General features: G+C 42.8%; 1 protein-coding gene across 2 annotated transcripts in view; it reads left to right on the top strand.

Moving 5' to 3' along the window:
- The window catches only part of ALKBH5 (alkB homolog 5, RNA demethylase), a 123,918-nt gene that overhangs the window by 78,632 nt on the left and 27,401 nt on the right, over window positions 1-17,885 (top strand). For both annotated transcript variants that reach the window (XM_069210095.1, XM_069210094.1), the window contains exon 2: window positions 3,790-3,870. In XM_069210095.1, the coding sequence (XP_069066196.1) occupies window positions 3,790-3,870 (81 nt within the window). The remainder of the gene's footprint in view (window positions 1-3,789; window positions 3,871-17,885) is intronic.

Here is a 17,885-nt window from a genome sequence, read left to right on the forward strand (position 1 = left end):
TGATCTCCTTCCAATCACTTTCCTTCCTGAACTTTACTTACTTAGTGCCCTCCTCTTCTTAATGTAACAATTAAAAAAGTAACTTTTTTTTTTTTTATCAACCTGGATTACCGTACTACTTGGCATTTGCTTAATAATTTGTAACTCTAAAGAGCAAATTGTAATCCTCAACCGCAGTGCATGGTTAATTCTCCAAGGTTTTACAAGAGATTTTGATTAAAGTAATCATGTGCATTTCTTGAAATTTGATCCATTAGTGTTGAGAATCCAAAAGTACCCGTTCAATGTTTATCAGTTAGCAAACCTATTACCTGGATCAGCTCTGAAATCAGTTTAAGACCAAGTCATTGAAGGAACCAAATCCTTTCTTTGGCATCAAGGGGAAATATTCAAGACCAAGACCACTTTCTGTCATATCATGTTCACAGTTCTGCAATTTAAGTACTTAAGGGCCAGACTATGTCTTGGCTATCTCGAGAACACTGGACTAAACTACTGTTCTCAAAATTGATACTTTATCCTTTATTACATGCCTTCTTTTAGTCCCAGATACCCGCCATCTTGATAATTTTGTCCGGGTGGGAAATTGAGCTAAGAACAGCAAGTTTATGGCAGATTGACAAGTGTCTTTGACACTTAGCCTGGGATCCTAACTTGTGTGAGTCATGTATACTACAGCGCTATAAAACGATTTTTGGTATAAAATCTACAGAACTGCCTATTTATTTGTACTTGGCACATTATCACTATTTACTTCCCATAATTTGGCTACTTACAAACCTTCTCAAACCACATTTAATTTCTTGCCAGGCACTCGGCATTCTCGGCCAGAATTTTATACTTCGTATCTGACATAAGGGAACACAGTTTGGTTCTTTCAGCGCAATTGGTGATGTTTGGGCTTCATACCACACTTACTGCGATTCACATAGTACTCCTATTCATCACTTTAGCAAGTGCTGGACATTATGTAGGCAGCACATAGAATATCCAAACGCCGTAATATTTTCAAATTGGCTACTGGGTTGAATTAAAAGTTTCTTCACAGAAAAAAGAACGTAATGGCCTAGCAGAAGAGAGCCACTTATTCGTGCTTTGAGATTTATGTAGGATCCCCCCATCATGTTTTTTGAGGCCAGACTAGTCATGAACACAAGTGCCGGGCTGACCCTGCCTCAGGCATAATAACCCCTGCGAAGTCCTGCTTACAGTTTTTTGTTTTGTTTTGTTAGGGTTGAGGGGAAGGGTGGGGGGGGAAGTCCTAAGCGTACTTTTTTTTTTTTAATGTTTAAATCTGTGCGTTTTGTGATCTGTGAAAGATTCCTGTCCACATACCTTTGGTTAAGGGAAGTTAGTGGAAGGGTGTGTCCGCTTTGCGTGACCGTGGTAGAGGAGTAATCTTACATGCAAAGTGAACATGTTTACATAATACTCAAGGCCATTGGCATTATGCAGTTGTGCAGCCTCATTAATTTTCCCATAATTATAGATTTGCCACATAATCCATCATCTGTAGTAGAATCTGCAGATTTGAACTACAATTTTTTTTCTAGCTGAAGCAGTCTAAGTTTAATAAAAATGTCAGGACACGTGTTGCTGCGCGGTGGAAGGTGCCCTTTGCAATACTGAACCGGTCATCTTCCTGTTGCTTTTTGCTATATTTCATATTTCAGTGTTTACTAGTACTAATGAGGTGTGACCAATGCCCAGACAGCGTTATAAGGTTTGCAAATGATAAAATAGTGACCTGCAAAAGGTGCCGCATTATTATGCATAGTTGGCCCTTTCTTGTGACAAAATTTACTCAACCCTGCAACCTAATTTGTCCCTCTCCTACCGCTTAATTCCAGTGGCCGTGTTTCTACTGCTGTTTTTTATTCACCGTTCACTGTTAGTGAGAGAAAATGTGCCATCCAATGGACTGTTGGGTCAGCGCCCTAGCTTGATCTGTAAGCACTGGGAGCCTGATCGTTTTGTGACTCTTAAAGCAGGCAGTGTATCTGAAGTTTGAATTGGTTTCTTTGCACCCACAACCTTACCGTTGGCGGATGTGATGAAATGATTTAGAATTTATTTGTTACAATTCAGTTGCAAATGCTGAAGTTGTTCGTTACACCAAATGCTTTGTTTTGGTGCTAGTGCTATTGTGAATTTCAATCTGTAGTGTGCGCGTTTTGGAGAGCATAAATGCTGCACCACTTGTATTGCTGTAAACTTTCATTTATGTCAACGTTTTCTTGATTTTTTCCTGATAGTTAAATTAGCAAAAGTTAATAGTTTAGTAGTTTAACCGGGAAGGTGTAGAGGTCACCCATGGTCCTGGAGAAGTGATGCGATCACGTTGCCAGTCTTGGTGTGCGCCGATATTTTTATTTCAGCATCACCCTTTTATATTGAGCAAGTCACAGATTTTAAATGTGTCCACGTTTAAATGTGTCCGTGACGTGTATGTACAGTATTTCCACTGTATTATCAGTTTTTAAATGTTTTAAGATGTAACGCATCACTTACAATATTTATTGCAATTTGTTTGGGTGCCTTTAAAAAAAAAAAAAATCCACTCTCGGCATGGCCAAAGCGAATTTGCATTCTCCACAGTTTAATGCAAGTGGAGAGTCGCATGAGTAAGCTCTTCCAGCGACCCCCACCATCTGGTAGCCTGATTTTAGACTTGTTCAGTGCTATTCTGGACTAAGATGTCTGTCAGAACTGACCTTTGATGGATCAGTACAGAAGATGGTATACGAGGTGATCTGTTAAACGAGAGCTCCCTGTTCATGACTCGTAAGCTAAGGAATAACTACTTAGGTCGTAAAGTTTAAACATTGTCATTTTAGCAATGCTTCTCTTTCTGGGGTTGAAATGCATCTTACATTAGTCCCCTAGTCAGAACCAAATTTTAAACTGGAAGCTAAAAGTTAGGGAAAAGGGAGGTCCCCACCTCCCCCTCCAAGCAAAGTTGTGATGGTGCTAAAGAAAACTGAACGTTAACATGATGGATTTTGGCTAAAAAGGGCAAAATCACTTTGGACATGTTCTGATTTGTATTCAAACAATGCATAGTTGGTTCCGTCTCGTCTGTGAAAACACGAGGTATCGTGGGCCTGCCCTGCTGCCAGAAGCTCTTTACTGTTGTATGGTTTTCAGAGTAAAATAAATCCAGCATGGTATTTGTCTTTTAACAGCTGTCACTGTCCATAAGTGAACTGAATATAGATTGACACGTCATTATTATAATAAACTGTTTATTGCCTGACTACTTCGTCTCTGAAACTTTATTTGGTGTTATATGAAGATTGTTTGTGGAGTTTGAGTTTCATATTTTTATGATGTCTAGTCATTTAGAACACGTATGCGTCTATTCCATTGTGATTCCAGTAAATTGCCTTTCCAAAAGAAAAACTGTCACCTGTTCAACCTGCATTTTGCTACACAGTACTATCCCAATATATAACAGCAAAAGAGGTAAACGCCCATTTCTATAAATACCCCCAATCTTAAAAGGGATAATTGTCTTTTTGATGTGGCTCCTCAGTGGCATAAGCACTATGCAAATAACACAACACAATGGAAGTATTGTTATGATGGATTTAAGTTTAAAAAATGTTGCATTATAGGTGAAATCTTTTTTTTTTTTTTTTTTTTTTTGTTGCAGGGAGTAAGCAAAATTGAGTTTCTAATCACTAGAACATAGATTAGAGATTTATAACTTTCAAAGTATGGTTTTTTTTTTTGGCACTAGTAGCTTTTAAGACGTTTACACTGATGGTGTTTTTTTCTATTCTCCAGTGGATATGCAGCAGATGAAATTACCCACTGCATTCGACCACAGGATATCAAAGAAAGAAGAGCTGTCATTATACTACGAAAGTAAGTTCATTTGCACTAAACTGTTTCTATTGGATTTGGAAATGGCCAGTAAATAGCTATTGAGCTGTTTGTTGTTGAACAGCCATTGTGCACAATAACAATACTTACAAGTGGGCCTTTGGTCACACTGTTGCGTTCCATTGTTTGGCTTATTTGCCAATCTCACACTTGGTCCTTTTTCGATGGCTTTCTTTCCTCCTCCTTTTCCCTTCATCTTTGTGTCTCACAGATGTAGCTTAGCTTCTTCACCATGCTTTTGATTGAATGACTTGTATACTTTTTTTTATCCCACATAAGTAAATTACGTTTTTCCTTTAACCACTCCATGAAAGTGTTTGTGTTTTCTTTCTCTACCCTGTATGCTGTGCCCCACACTAACCATCCTTTTTGTGACTTATTTTATAACATCACTACCCATCCCCTATCCATTTTCTACCTCACCAACTCCTCCTAGAAGTGTACCCCAAATCAAAGCCCTCTTTCCTGCAGCAGAGGAATTACAGCAGCTATTCTGGAATTTAAGACCTCTTGCTGGAACACTATAATTTGTGCCTTATGTAATTTGATTAACCATTTGTTACTGTTCAACATTGTCTGGTCCACACCTTCCTCTGTCAGTGTCGGCAACCAGACAATGAGATGGTTTTTAGAGTTGACTATTGCAATTTTCTGTCCGTTGCTTCTCCCAGGCTCTCTCTTTACAATTCCTGCTTTTTCTGTGAGAGCCTTATCCAGGCTGAAAAAAGACTGCATTAAGTAGCAAGGGATGCGTGGGAGTAGGACTAGAAATATCCTGCCCTCCCTCCTCTGTGACTATCCTACGTCAGGGTTGTGATTAAACCATCATCATCATCATCCGTAAAAGCCTATTACTTTTTCAGAAGTAGTCGAGAGAAAAAAGCTCCTTATGGGAATCTCTCCTCTTCTACGTGGAGGATTGACATCCGGAACACTCCCCCGAGGCTCCTATTCAGAGCACCGCTATTCCCTGACAGGCTATCTCTTACTCGTCACCCATACAAAATTCTGTTCTTGGCCACCTAGTGTTCTTTGAAAACAATGTGCACGGAAGCGTCCCAACTGGTTTAGGCAGAATCTGCACACTCTACGGCTCTAGTTGCTGCAGATCAGGTTCCTTGTGCTGTAAGGTTCTGCTCCCTGGTATAGTTCCAGTGATGGAACTCCACATGGAGTGGCATCAAAGTTATCAATTGAAACCAAATGAAATCCAGTGAGCGCTCCTGAACAAGTATTTGCACGTTACTTTACAAATGTGTTTGTCTATTGTTTATTTTTATTGTTTCTTTAATTATACATGCATCATTCTGGACTTGAGAGCTTCAAATGGGGGGAAAACAATACCGTTTGAAAGAGATTCTATCTGCAGGCTTCAAAACACCTTTTCATTCATCCTATAATCAGAAAGGAACATATCCTATATTTAACAATACAATTGTAAGTAAAGGTGCCAGAATACATTGTGGATTCCAGGCCTTTGAAAAGACTGCTGTGTGAACCACTACCTTGGTTGGTCCACCCAGCCATCCTAGCATGGAAAATATCTTTAGTGATGGAAAGCCAGGCACAGCATACCCAAAAAATCTGTTTTGCAGCCATTAGGGGGGTAATATACAGCCTTTTTGTGCTTTCTGTGACCTCTGGAACTATTTGTACACTTTCTCACGTTTTTGGGTTGAAGCTTACCAGACAGCATAGCTGTCTGGTTTGCGAAAGACTCGTTAAGGACATTCTGAAAGCTTCCTTAAGAATTCTTTCCTCCCATTACTTGCCATTGGCTTTGTGGTTTGTACCTCACATTTGATCACCTTCTATTTGCTGGCTTTATTTGTTTTAAGCATAGCCAGTTTAAGTGCTCACAGCCTGTAAACAGGCCTTTAAATTTTGTTCCAATCATGTCACATTTACTGTGTGCTCGAAGACAGAGATCATATGTTAGTCTCTGTCTTCCGTAGAAGCTTGGCGTTTACTTTTCTTTTTCTGACTTCAAAGTGAGAGGATGTATACAACAATCTGGGGGGGTGTAAGCAAAGGCTTTTTTTCTAGCACACAACAAAATTTAAGTCTGTAAATTACCTGTGCAAATATTTCAGAATATACCTGAATTAGAAAAGCACAAATGAACACATTTTTCGTAATTCTGGAGTGTGTGGGAAAGAAATATTTTAATGCAATCAAAGGAAATGATTACACTAGGTTACACCATTTCCAAGCATTATTTGTGTGCTGTATATTTTAACCAGTAAGACTGTCTGTGCAAATGTAATGGTCCTTTATTTAAATTGAGATGTGTTGTCTGTAAAAGCACTGCACTGTCGCATCACACATACGCCACTCTACCCCACTCGACCCTGTGCCTCTCTGCTCTATGCCACTCTGCTATACCCCACTCAGTGCAGCTGTACTGTGCTGTGCAGCATTCTGCTCTACGACAGTCCATGCCACTCTACACTCCTCCACTCTAGGCCACTTCACTACACTCTTTCACTCTAGGCCACTTTACTCCACTCTTCACAATTATAAGGCACCTTAGTCCGCTCTACGCCCCCCCACTCTATGCAATTATACAACACTGTACTCCACTCTGACACGAAATTCCAAGCCACTCTGCAACAGTTTACGCTAGTCTACTCCATTCCCCTCCACTCTAAACCACGCCATACCACTTAGCTTTAGGCCACTCCTCTCCACTCAGATACTCCACTCTATGAATAAATGAATGAATATATTTGTTTTAATTAACTAAAATTGATATAATTAGTAGTTATATAAAACTAAAATATGATAATAAAATCAGTTAAGAATATATGAACAGCAGTTGGAACATAGAACACTCTACTCTTCTCCATTCCACTTCACTCTACGTTACGCCACTGAACAGAAGTTATGCTCGTGTACATGGCTAAAACAAATTAGCAAAGACAGTAGCTCTTCCATAGGTGAGACGCATTGGCTTTGCCAGTGCTTATTTTATAAGTGGATCTTTTTTGTAGCACATGTCAGTAAATATACCTGTCCCCACTGCGCTTTTACAGCAAGGCATGTGTTTCTGGTGTGCATGGTCACCCTTGGTGCTTCACTTGTGCTCGAGAAATGGGTAATTGTGATGTGCTGGACAACCTTGTGTGAGTGTTGGATGTTTTTATGTTGTTTCTGTAGGCTGTATCGCAGTGTAGGGCTCACTAGACCATATGGCCATGTCATCTGTGTGAGTCCATCTGCTTGGAGTCTTGGTAGATCTCGTGCTCTACAGAGCAGATTCCTAGGAGTTATTAGAGTGTCCTGTTACTCTCTGTAAGTATGTAGCTTTAGAGGCAGTTATTACACTCGGAAGCAAGTGGTGGCAAAGCCAGTACGTCTTTGGCAAGCTCGTGCGATGGTCATTGTATGTGTGTGTGTGTGTGTGTGTGTATGTATGTATGTATGTGTATATATATATATTTATTTATTTTTAATTAGAAGTGCCACAATAATAAAGGGAAAAATGCCTCCAGCTAAACGTTAGATGAGCTGGAAACAAATATAGCTATCCCTTGAGTTAATGATTATGTAATCCCATATGTGTCCCGTCTGCTTTAGCTGTCTTGCCACCCTCATGATGTCCAGAAGTTTTATAATAAAAGTACATACATACGTAACATACACATAGTTGCTTTTTTTGTGATGGGCCCTGTTACTTACTTACTTTTTTCACCAACATGGATGCCACTTTATAGATTGCTAAATCTTTACTCTTTGTATCTTTGAAACGTTTAACCCCTTTGCTGCCAGGCCTATTCCCCCCCCCCCCCCCCTTCAGGTGCCAAGGCTTTTTGGGGCTATTTGGGGCAGTACGCGCTTAGGCCCTCATAACTTTTTCTCCACATAAGCTACCCATGCCAAATTTGCATCCTAGGGATTCTAGAGGTACCCAGACTTTGTGGTTTGCCCTGAAGGAGACCAAGGAATTAGCCAAAATATATCAAAGTTTTTTTTTTTTTTTTTTTTTTTTTTGCCACTGGCCGACGCCCACACTACCTCCCTGGTGTGCGTCACGACCAGTGGGCGACACCAGTGAGGGGGTGCACCCGAGTTTTTTTTTTTTTTTTTTTTTTTTCCCTAACCCCGGGAGACACGGAAGCTTCTGTGTCTCCCACCCGCCCCTTTGTGACGTCGCTGATGTTACAAAGTTGTTTTCCCCACCGGAGCAGGAAGCAGCCTTGCGGCCGCTTCCTGCTACAATGGGGAAAACAGCCTTCCCCACGTTCGGGAAGGCCTCGTGAGAAAGGGGAGAGTCTCCCCTTTCTTACGAGGCCTTCTGAAAGTGTTTCCTGGCCCCGATCGTAGCTGTGCTGCGATCGGGGGCCAGGAAACACCACTAGACGCCAGGGATTTCACTTGGGGGGGGGGGGGTTGGCCCCCTCGGAAAACACCCCCCCAAATCCCCCCGGTGGTGGTGTGTTTGTTGCGGGGGACAGAGGCGAGAGAGAGGTCAGCTGAGCGGAGGTTTCGTGTGGGGGTGTGGAAGGTTACTCTCGTTGAGGTAGGCAGGGCCTGTGTTGTGGAGTGATTTGTGTGCGAGGATGAGGATCTTGAAGGTGATCCTTTTGTCAATGGGGAGCCAGTGGAGGAATTTGAGGTGTGGGGAGATGTGTTCGTGTCGGGGGAGGTCGAGGATGAGTCGTGCTGCTGAGTTCTGGATGCGCTGTAGTTTGCGATTGAGTTTTAGAGTGGTGCCGGTGTAGAGGGCGTTTCCGTAATCAAGTCTGCTGCTGATGAGTGCGTGAGAGACAGTTTTTTTGGTCTCTGTGGGGATCCATTTGAATGTTTTTTTCAGTATACGGAGTGTGTTGAAGCATGAGGAGGTGAGAGCGTTGATTTGTTGGGTCATCGAGAGGGAGGAGTCTAGGATGATGCTGAGGTTGTGTGCGTGGTTGGCAGGGGTGGGTGCAGGGCCTAGCGTGGTGGGCCACCATGAGGGGTCCCAGGTGTTTTTGTGTGGGCCAAAGAGGATTATTTTGGTTTAGCTTGAGTTGAGTTTCAGGTGGTTGGCTGTCATATATATATATATATATATATATATATATATATATATATATATATATATATATCTCTATCACTTTTGTCAATATGTGTGTGGTTTCCCTGGGGGGGAAAAGGGTCATACTTGTCTAGTGGCAGTTTTAGTGCCATAAAGAAGTGCAGGAGGTTCATATGCCTACTGCAAAGAGCAAATCTGTATTTTATGTAAATAGCTGAGTACATTAGTAAAGTCAGCCATTACCTGCGCTATAATACCAATGAAATGTATGTGCGGGGTGGAGGGCGGCTATGGAGAGATGAAGGGCACTTTTGCTGGGTGGTAATGAGGGAATCCGAGGAGGAGGGAGTGGGAGCACCAATAATGATTGTTGGACTGGGCGCAGGAGGTGCTAAAGACTGTGACGAATGATATGTGACAAGGTGTTTTTTGAGTGTCTTGAAAGAACGTGCTGATTGAGGGAAGAAGCGCAGGTAAGGTGGCCTCTACTGTTGGACGTATCTCACATACACCATCGATTTTGTGACTGTCTACGTAGGCTAGTGTTTTAGAGCAACAGTTTAGCCAATAGCAGAGATGGCATCTTGATGGATGACTGCTGCCTGCACTCGCATTATAGAGGACAGCTCTGACATAGGATCAGAGACTGAGACATCAAATACTGAGACAGCATCTGAGGGATAGGACAATGGCGCAGACTATGGGAGTGATTTTTCAGTCGGAGGAGTCCCATTCGATAACTCCTCTTCCAGTACATTATGAGGGAGGAGATGAGGACAGTCCTGCTGTCCCTTCGCAAGCTGTTTGTGCAACTGGGTAATAGTGGGTTAGCCCAACCCAGAGAGCAGGTGAATGCGGCGGCAAGCAGAGAGAGAGAGAGAGTGCTCTCTTGGGAGCTCCCCAATTTAGTTCAGCCCCAAATTCCACCACCCAAATCGTATTGTGGAGACATCAAAATTATCTATGGCAAAACAAACTGGTTTTGTAAGGCAGGCACCTGTGTTTTTGGTCCTGGGTTCGGTGGCCATATAGAGAGACACACTAAACCCAAACATTTCTGGAAACTAGACATTCGGGGGAGTCCACAGAGGTGTGACTTGTGTGGATTCCCCAATGTTTTCTTACCCAGAACACCCTGCAAAGCTGAAATGTTGAATAAAAACTCTATTTTTCTCGCATTTCTGTCACACAAACTACAGGAATATGCTGGGATCCACAAAATTCCTACCACCCAGTGACTCCTCACCTGTCCTGATAAAAACACTACCCCACTTGAGTGCCTACACCTAGTGCCTGCGTCAGGAATGGATCACCCCAGGGTCAACAGCTGCCTCATGTAAGGACCAACATTGACCTCTGTGAGATCTATTCCTGTTGCGGGCACCAGGCCTACCCACACAAGTGAGGTATCATTTTTATCGGGAGACTTGGGGGAACGCTGGGTGGAAGGAAATTTGTGGCTCCTCTCAGATTTCAGAACTTTCTGTCACTGAAATGTGAGGAAAACGTGTTTGTTTTTTTTAGCCATGTTTTGAGGTTTGCAAAGGATTCAGGGTAACAGAACCTGGTCAGAGCCCCACAAGTCACCCCATCTTGGATTCCCCTAGGTCTCTAGTTTTCAAAAATGCACAGGTTTGGTAGGTTTCCCTATGTACCGGCTGAGCTAGAGGCCAAAATCTACAGGTAGGCACTTTGAAAAAAAACAGCTCTGTTTTCTGTCAAAAAATGGGATGTGTCCACGTTGTGTTTTGGGGCATTTCCTGTTGCGGGCGCTAGGCCTACCCACACAAGTGAGGTATCATTTTTATCGGGAGACTTGGGGGAACATAGAATAGCAAAACAAGTGTTATTGCCCCTTATTTTTCTCTACATTTTTTCCTTCCAAATATAAGAGAGTGTGTAAAAAAAGACGTCTATTTGAGAAATGTCCTGCAATTCACATGCTAGTATGGGCACCCCTCAACTCAGAGATGTGCAAATAACCACTGCTCCTCAAAACCTTATCGAGAGCCCATTTTGGAAATGCAAAGGTTTTCTTGATACCTATTTTTCACTCTTCATATTTCAGCAAATGAATTGCTGTATATCCAGTATAGAATGAAAACCAACTGCAGGGTGCAGCTCATTTATTGGCTCTGGGTATCTAGGGTTCTTGATGAACCTACAAGCCCTTTATATCCCCGCAACCAGAAGAGTCCAGCAGACAAAACGGTATATTGCTTTCAGAAATCTGACATCGCAGGAAAAAGTTACAGAGTAAAACATAAAGAAAAATGGCTGTTGTTTTCAGCTCAATTTCAATATTTTTTTGTTTCAGCTGTTATTTTCTGTAGGAAAACCTTGTAGGATCTACACAAATGACCCCTTCCTGAATTCAGAATTTTGTCTAGTTTTCAGAAAATGTTTAGCTTTCCGGTATCCAGCATTGGTTTCACACCCATTCCTGTCACTAACTGGAAGGAGGCTGAAGGCACCAAAAATAGTAAAAATGGGGAATGTCCCACTAAAATGCCAAATTTGTGTTGAAAAATGTGGTTTTCTGATTCAAGTCTGCCCGTCCCTGAAAGGTGGGAAGATAGTGATTTCAGCACCAGAAACCCTTTGTTGATGGCATTTTCAGGGAAAAAACCACAAGCCTTCTTCGGCAGCCCTTTTTTCCAATTTTTTGGGAAAAAAACGAAATTTTCACTGTATTTTGGCTATTTTCTTGGTCTCCTCCAGGGGAAACCACAAACTCTGGGTACCATTAGAATCCCTAGGATGTTAGAAAAAAGGACGCAAATTTGGCGTGGATAGCTTATGTGGACAAAAAGGTATGAAGGCCTAAGCGCGAACTACCCCAAATAGCCAAAAAAGGGCTCAGCACTGGTGGGGGGGGGGGGGAAGGCCCAGCAGCTAAGAGGTTAAACAAAATGGAGGAAAAAGGACTGCAGAAGAAAGCTTGCAGTTTTTTCCCTGATAATGACATCAACAAAGGGTTTGCGATGGTAAAATCACCTTCTTCCCAGCTTTCAGGAACAGGCAGAGTTGAATTAGAAAACCCAATTTTTCAACACAATTTTTACATTTTACTGGGACATACCCCATTTTTACTATTTGTTGTGCTTTCAGCCTCCTTCCAGTTAGTGACAGAAATGGGTGAGAAACCAATGCTGGATCCCAGAAAGCTAAACATTTCTGAAAAGTAGACAAAATTTTGAATTCAGCAAAGGGTTCATTTGTGTAGATCATACAAGTGTTTCCTGCAGAAAATACCAGCTGAAATAAGAATATTGAAATTGAGGTGAAAAAAAAACACAATTTTTCTCCATGTTTTACCCTGTAACTTTTTCCTGCGATGTCAGATTTTTGAAAGCATTATACCGGTACGTCTGCTGGACTCTTCTGGTTGCGGGGATATATAGGGCTTGTAGGTTCATCAAGAACCCTAGGTACCCAGAGCCAATAAATGAGCTGTACCTTGCAATGGGCTTTCAATATAAAAAGTGAACAATAGGTATCAAGAAAACCTTTGTATTTCCAAAATGGGCACAAGATAAGGTGTTAAGAAGCAGTGGTTGTTTGCACATCTCTGAATTCCGGGGTGCCCATACTAGCATGTGAATTACAGGGCATTTCCCAAATAGACGTCTTTTTTTACCCACTGTCTTACATATGGAAGGTAAAAATGTAGAGAAAGACCAGGGGCAATAACACTTGTTTTGCTATTCTGTGTTCCCCCAACCCTCCCGATAAAAATGGTACCTCACTTGCGTGGTTAGGCCAACTGCTCGCGTCAGGAAACACAAAATCGACACATCACATTTTTACATTGAAATCTGACATGTTCTTTGAAAAGTGCCTAGCTGTAGATTTTGGCCTCTAGCTCAGCCGGCACCTAGGGAAATCTACCAAACCCTCGCATTTTTGAAAACAAGACACCTAGGGGAATCCGAATGGGGTGGCTTGTGGGGCTCTGACCAGGTTCTGTTTACCAGAATCCTTTGCAAACCTCATCATTTGGCCCCAAAAAAACCCTTTTTCCTCTCATTTTGGTGACCGAATGTTCTGGAATCTGAGGGGAGCCACAAATTTCCTTCCATCCAGCGTTCCCCCAAGTCTCCCGATAAAAATGGTACCTCACTTGTGTGGGTAGGCCTAGCTCCTGCGACAGGAAATGCCCCAAAACACAACATGGACACATCACATTTTCACAAAGAAAACTGCTGTTTTTCACAAAGTGCCTAGCTGTGGATTTTGGCCTCTAGCTCAGCCGGCAGCTAGGGAAACCTAGCAAACCTGTGCATTTTTTAAAACTAGACACCTAGAGGAATCCAAATGGGGTGGCTTGTGGGGCTCTGACCAGGTTCAGTTACCCAGAATCCTTTGCAAACCTCAAAATTTGGCCCAAAAAACTTTTTCCTCTCATTTCGGTGACAAAGTTCTGGAATCTGAGAGGAGCCACAAATTTCCTTCCACCCAACGTTCCCCCAAGTCTCCCGATAAAAATGGAACCTCACTTGTGTGGGTAGGCCTAGCTCCTGCGACAGGAAATGCCCAAAACACTATTTGGACATATCAAAATTATTGAATACAAAACTACCTGTTTTTGTTTGGGGGGTGGTGGGACCTGCATTTTTGGTCTTGGGCTCAGCAGCCATCTAGGGAAACCTACCAAACCCAGACATTTCTGAAAACTAGACACCCGAGGGAGTCCAGGGAGATGTGACTTGCGTGGATCCCCCAATGATTTCTTACCCAGAATCCTCAGCAAACCTCAAATTTGGATAAAAAAAAAACTTTCTTCCCACATTTCTGTGTGGGATCAGCGCACCGGGGCAAATTTCCTACCACCCAATGTTCCCCCTCCGCCTCCCAGTAAAAATGATACCTCACATGTGTAGGTGGGCCAAGTGCCTGTGACAGGGAAGAGCCAAAAACATGTTTAAATTGAGGGGGAACCAAAGCGGGTCCAAAAGGGCAGTTTGAAAACATACTTTTTTAGGCTGACAAGTGCAGCAACATTTTTATCGTTCTAGATGAGACAGTGTTGGGTGGTAGGAATTTTGTGGATTCCTGCAGATTCCGGAAGGTTCCATCACAAAAATGTGGGAAAAATGTGTGATTTCCAGCAAAGTTGGAGGTTTGCAGGGCATTGTGGGTCAGAAAATGGTGCAGGTGCATGTGAAGCACACTACCCTGGAATCAACAAGATGTTTAGTTTTCAGATGTGTCTGGGTCTTGTGGATTTTTCTACATGGCAGAGTCCCAAAGTCAAAAAAGTACAGCCCTCACCATTCTAAGTTGGACGATTTTGAGAGTTACCAAGCTCTCATGGCCCAAATGTAAAACCAAAACCCAAAATAATCAAGTGTCTTCTTGCTTGCCATGGGATAAGATGTTTTAGTGTACGGGGGGGAGAGCTGAAAGACTGTTACCCCCTTCAGTTGAGGTGGGGACATAACCAGGCCCATACTGGTGGTAGCCACCACCCCACAATTTCTTTTATTTTTTTTTATTTCATGCCATCTAGTAGACTCTCTGCCCTGGGTGTGGGTCGGGGGTAATTGCCCCATCTGCACACTGGTGGGCAGAGTAACTTTGTTCCATTTATTTGTGGTGGGGGTATGGCCTTGTCCCCACCCTCTTATTTTGAAATGGCCTAAAATTAATTTGCTTCCCTGGGGAGCGGCCCCTCCCCTCATGTCCATTTCTAAACAAAACAAAAATCCCTGGTGTCTAGTAAGCATTTCTGCTGCCTTTCCTTTCCTTTCCTGCCTCTGCTAGACCCCTCCTCCCGAGCGGAAGAGAAATGCTGAGCATTTCTCTTCCGCAGTCGCGCTGGAAGCATGCAATGCGAGGTGACCTCTGATGGAGGGTAGTTTGTGGGGGTGGGGGTGATGGGGGTGGAAGGGAAAGTGATTCCCCCTCCAGCCCTGACCTGAGGGGTGAGGGGGTTGGCCCTCGGGGGAGCGATAGCGCTTCCCCCAACAGCCGGTAAATGGACGTAATGGTTACGTCCATGGCACCTCACAGGCGCAGCCATGGACGTCCATGGGGCCTCACAGGCCATGTCGATCAAGGGGTTAATGCCTATTCCGCATATATAACAAAAACGATATACTAGCTTTCAAAGGCCTGACCAGTTTACTTTGCCAATGTGTGTTTTGTTTTATTTACTTATTTCTACATTGGGCCTAAAGACAGCTTTAGTGGTTTCTCCTCGTTCATGTGACCTAATAAATTCATTATTAAGCAGACTGATACCAAATTATTTAGTAGACTAGTAATGGTCGGTGAGTCTGTTATTACATACAGGGTTGCAGCAATATGTCTTCCAAGCTGGTGAATTGTAAAGTTATCAGAGGACCCCTTTTAGGTTGAGCTTAGGCAGTGCGCAAGCGCTCTCTCTCTCAACTTGTGACAATCATGGGCTTTATCCACACCAGTCTCATGCCCATCACTTTCATTCGTTCCTTGAACTGCCTTTCAAAGTGCTTCATGTTTGTCCCGCCTTGAGGCTGCTTTGTTACGTCTTACAGACTGACCTTTTTACAAGGATGATGGCACGATCGGCTATATAGCTTAGTATGGCACACAATTTTTCTTTTTCTTTTGCCTCGCCGTTTCGCTCTGCGTGGCCATATGTTACTTCCTCTTCCTTGTTTTGGGTATGCCACAGTTTTTGTGGTGTCCGAGCACTTTAAATGAGGACGTGGATGTTTCATATAGCGCAAACCCCATCGGAAGAGCGCTTAACAGGACTATGTGAAGTTGCATATTGTGCAACCTTGTACTTAGTATTGTTTATTAGAACAGTATATTACTCTTCTCCCTTCCCTCATAACCTGAATGCACAGCATAAAACTTTTCACAAAATGGACACTGCACTGTATTTTTCAGCACAGTGCCCGAAGTCATTGGGATGTGTTGAATTCAAGCTTGCAGGGTGCAGTATCTTATGTGGGCAAAAGAGGTCCCAAGGGACTCCTTGGGAACAGCCTGTGGTACTGCACCCTCTTCTTGGTATTTTAGGTGTAAGACCATTAACGTAACCATAGCTTTACTAAATCTTGGGTTTTTTTTGTTGTTGTTTTTTTTGGAGGGGGTCCATGCTTTCCAAAGCGTTCCAACTGTAATTAACGCGCTCTGTCAACAGATGTCTTGAATGTGGCATAGTGCCGAAGCTGCTGCTCCCTTTGTAACTGGGGAACATGGTTCAAGCAGCAGAGTTGGTTCACCATCCCTTGATTCTGGCCAATTTACTTAATCTCCACGAGCCCCCCAAAAAATGAGTCATCACTTGTGTGATATTATTGCTGCTCCGGTAAAGCGCTTCAATGTCTGCTGGTCGAGTTCATGCTATATAAAACTGCAAAACAACTGCTGTGATTTTAGAGAAGATTTAAAGCCAGAAGTCATCCACCGCCAAAAATTCACATAGATGCCAAGCTTTAAGTTGCTTTAAAATGTATACCCGGCCATCCTTTGTGGCATGGAATGGTGCTTGCAGTCTGGTCTGGGATGGTGTGTCGTCCGTCAGATTTCACCAGGAATCTTTACTCAGAGGCAAAAACTCGTAAACACTCCCTCCCTCTCTTTGTTTGGAAAGACTTAAAAAATGTTGGTCATTTCACAAAGTGGCGTTCTTTGTCCCACTTACTACACCTACAAATCTGCATTCCGATGCCCCCTAAGTCCCTCTGGTGCACCCTGCTTATCATATAATAGTATGTTTCAGCCACTGGGATGAAAGTGTGTTTACACAGATTAGCGCTTGTCAAGTTGATTAAGAGCCACCCCTCCAGTTCCAACTTCTTCTTGGTAACAGCAGCGCGCAGATGTCAGGATGTTGCTACTTTTTTCCCCGCCAGCATATTACTCTTGTCTCCTCTCCCTCCGCTACCTCATAAACTGAATGCACAGCGTAAAACTTTTCTCAAAATGGTCACTGCGCTTCATTTTTCAACATTAGGATATGTTAAATTCAGCATTGCAGGGTGCTGTACCTTACGTGTCCAAAAGAGGTCCCAAGGGACAGCCTATGGTACTGCACCCTTTCCCTGCTTCGTGCACAATAGAACAGTAAATGTTGCAGGTTTTTTTCAGCCAGCATGTTAGAAGTGTAAAAGTGTTAACATAACCATGTAGTTCCTGCCTCCATTTCACATGCTTTAATTCATTTTGCATTCTCTATAAGTGTTTGCTTTTTTCAAGCATGTTATTACTTATTTTGTTTTTCCAGCCTGCATATTACTTTGCCTTCCCACCCTCTTAACCTGTATGTACAGCGTCAAACTTTGCTCAGAACAGGCGCCGCACTTAAGTTTTCGGCATGGCACCTGAAAGTCATTGGGGGATGTGTGGAATTACAGATTGCCGGGTGCAGTACCTTATGTGGCCAAAAAGGTCCCAAGGGACACCTAGTGACAGCCTGTGGTACTACACCCTTTCCTGTTTTGTGCACATTACAACAGTAAATGCGCTATGCAAATAGCATCACTCCACTTCGTACAAAAAAACGAAGTAAAAAAAAACAAAAAAATTTCAGCACCAATAGCACAAACTTTCACAAATGAGAGACCTATTCCATGACAAATGCTTGTTTGTGACTTGATATCAAGTTAACTTGATTTGAAATGGTCTTCCATGTAACATTTTGAACCCCAGGTATGTTAAGACACTTATAAGCATTTCACACATAATTACTCTGGCTTACCTGTGGGTAATCACACATAATTACTCTGGCTTACTTGTGGGTATCTGCTTTGCACAGCACTATTTAAACTAGAAAGACGCATGCATTCTTGTAATTGAATTGTGAAAAAAGTGTTGCACATGCGTTTTCAACTTCAGTATCTACCCAAAGTGATTGAAAGGCATCGGCTGTTACAGTAACATCCATGCCTGCCAGGTAGGATCTGTGTATCTCTGTAAACATAGTCCGTGAGCGGGATATCTTGAGGGTGGACAGTACTGACAGACTACGATTGGAAGT

The sequence above is a fragment of the Pleurodeles waltl genome, chromosome 10 (assembly GCF_031143425.1).
Source record: "Pleurodeles waltl isolate 20211129_DDA chromosome 10, aPleWal1.hap1.20221129, whole genome shotgun sequence".
Lineage (NCBI taxonomy): Eukaryota > Metazoa > Chordata > Amphibia > Caudata > Salamandridae > Pleurodeles > Pleurodeles waltl.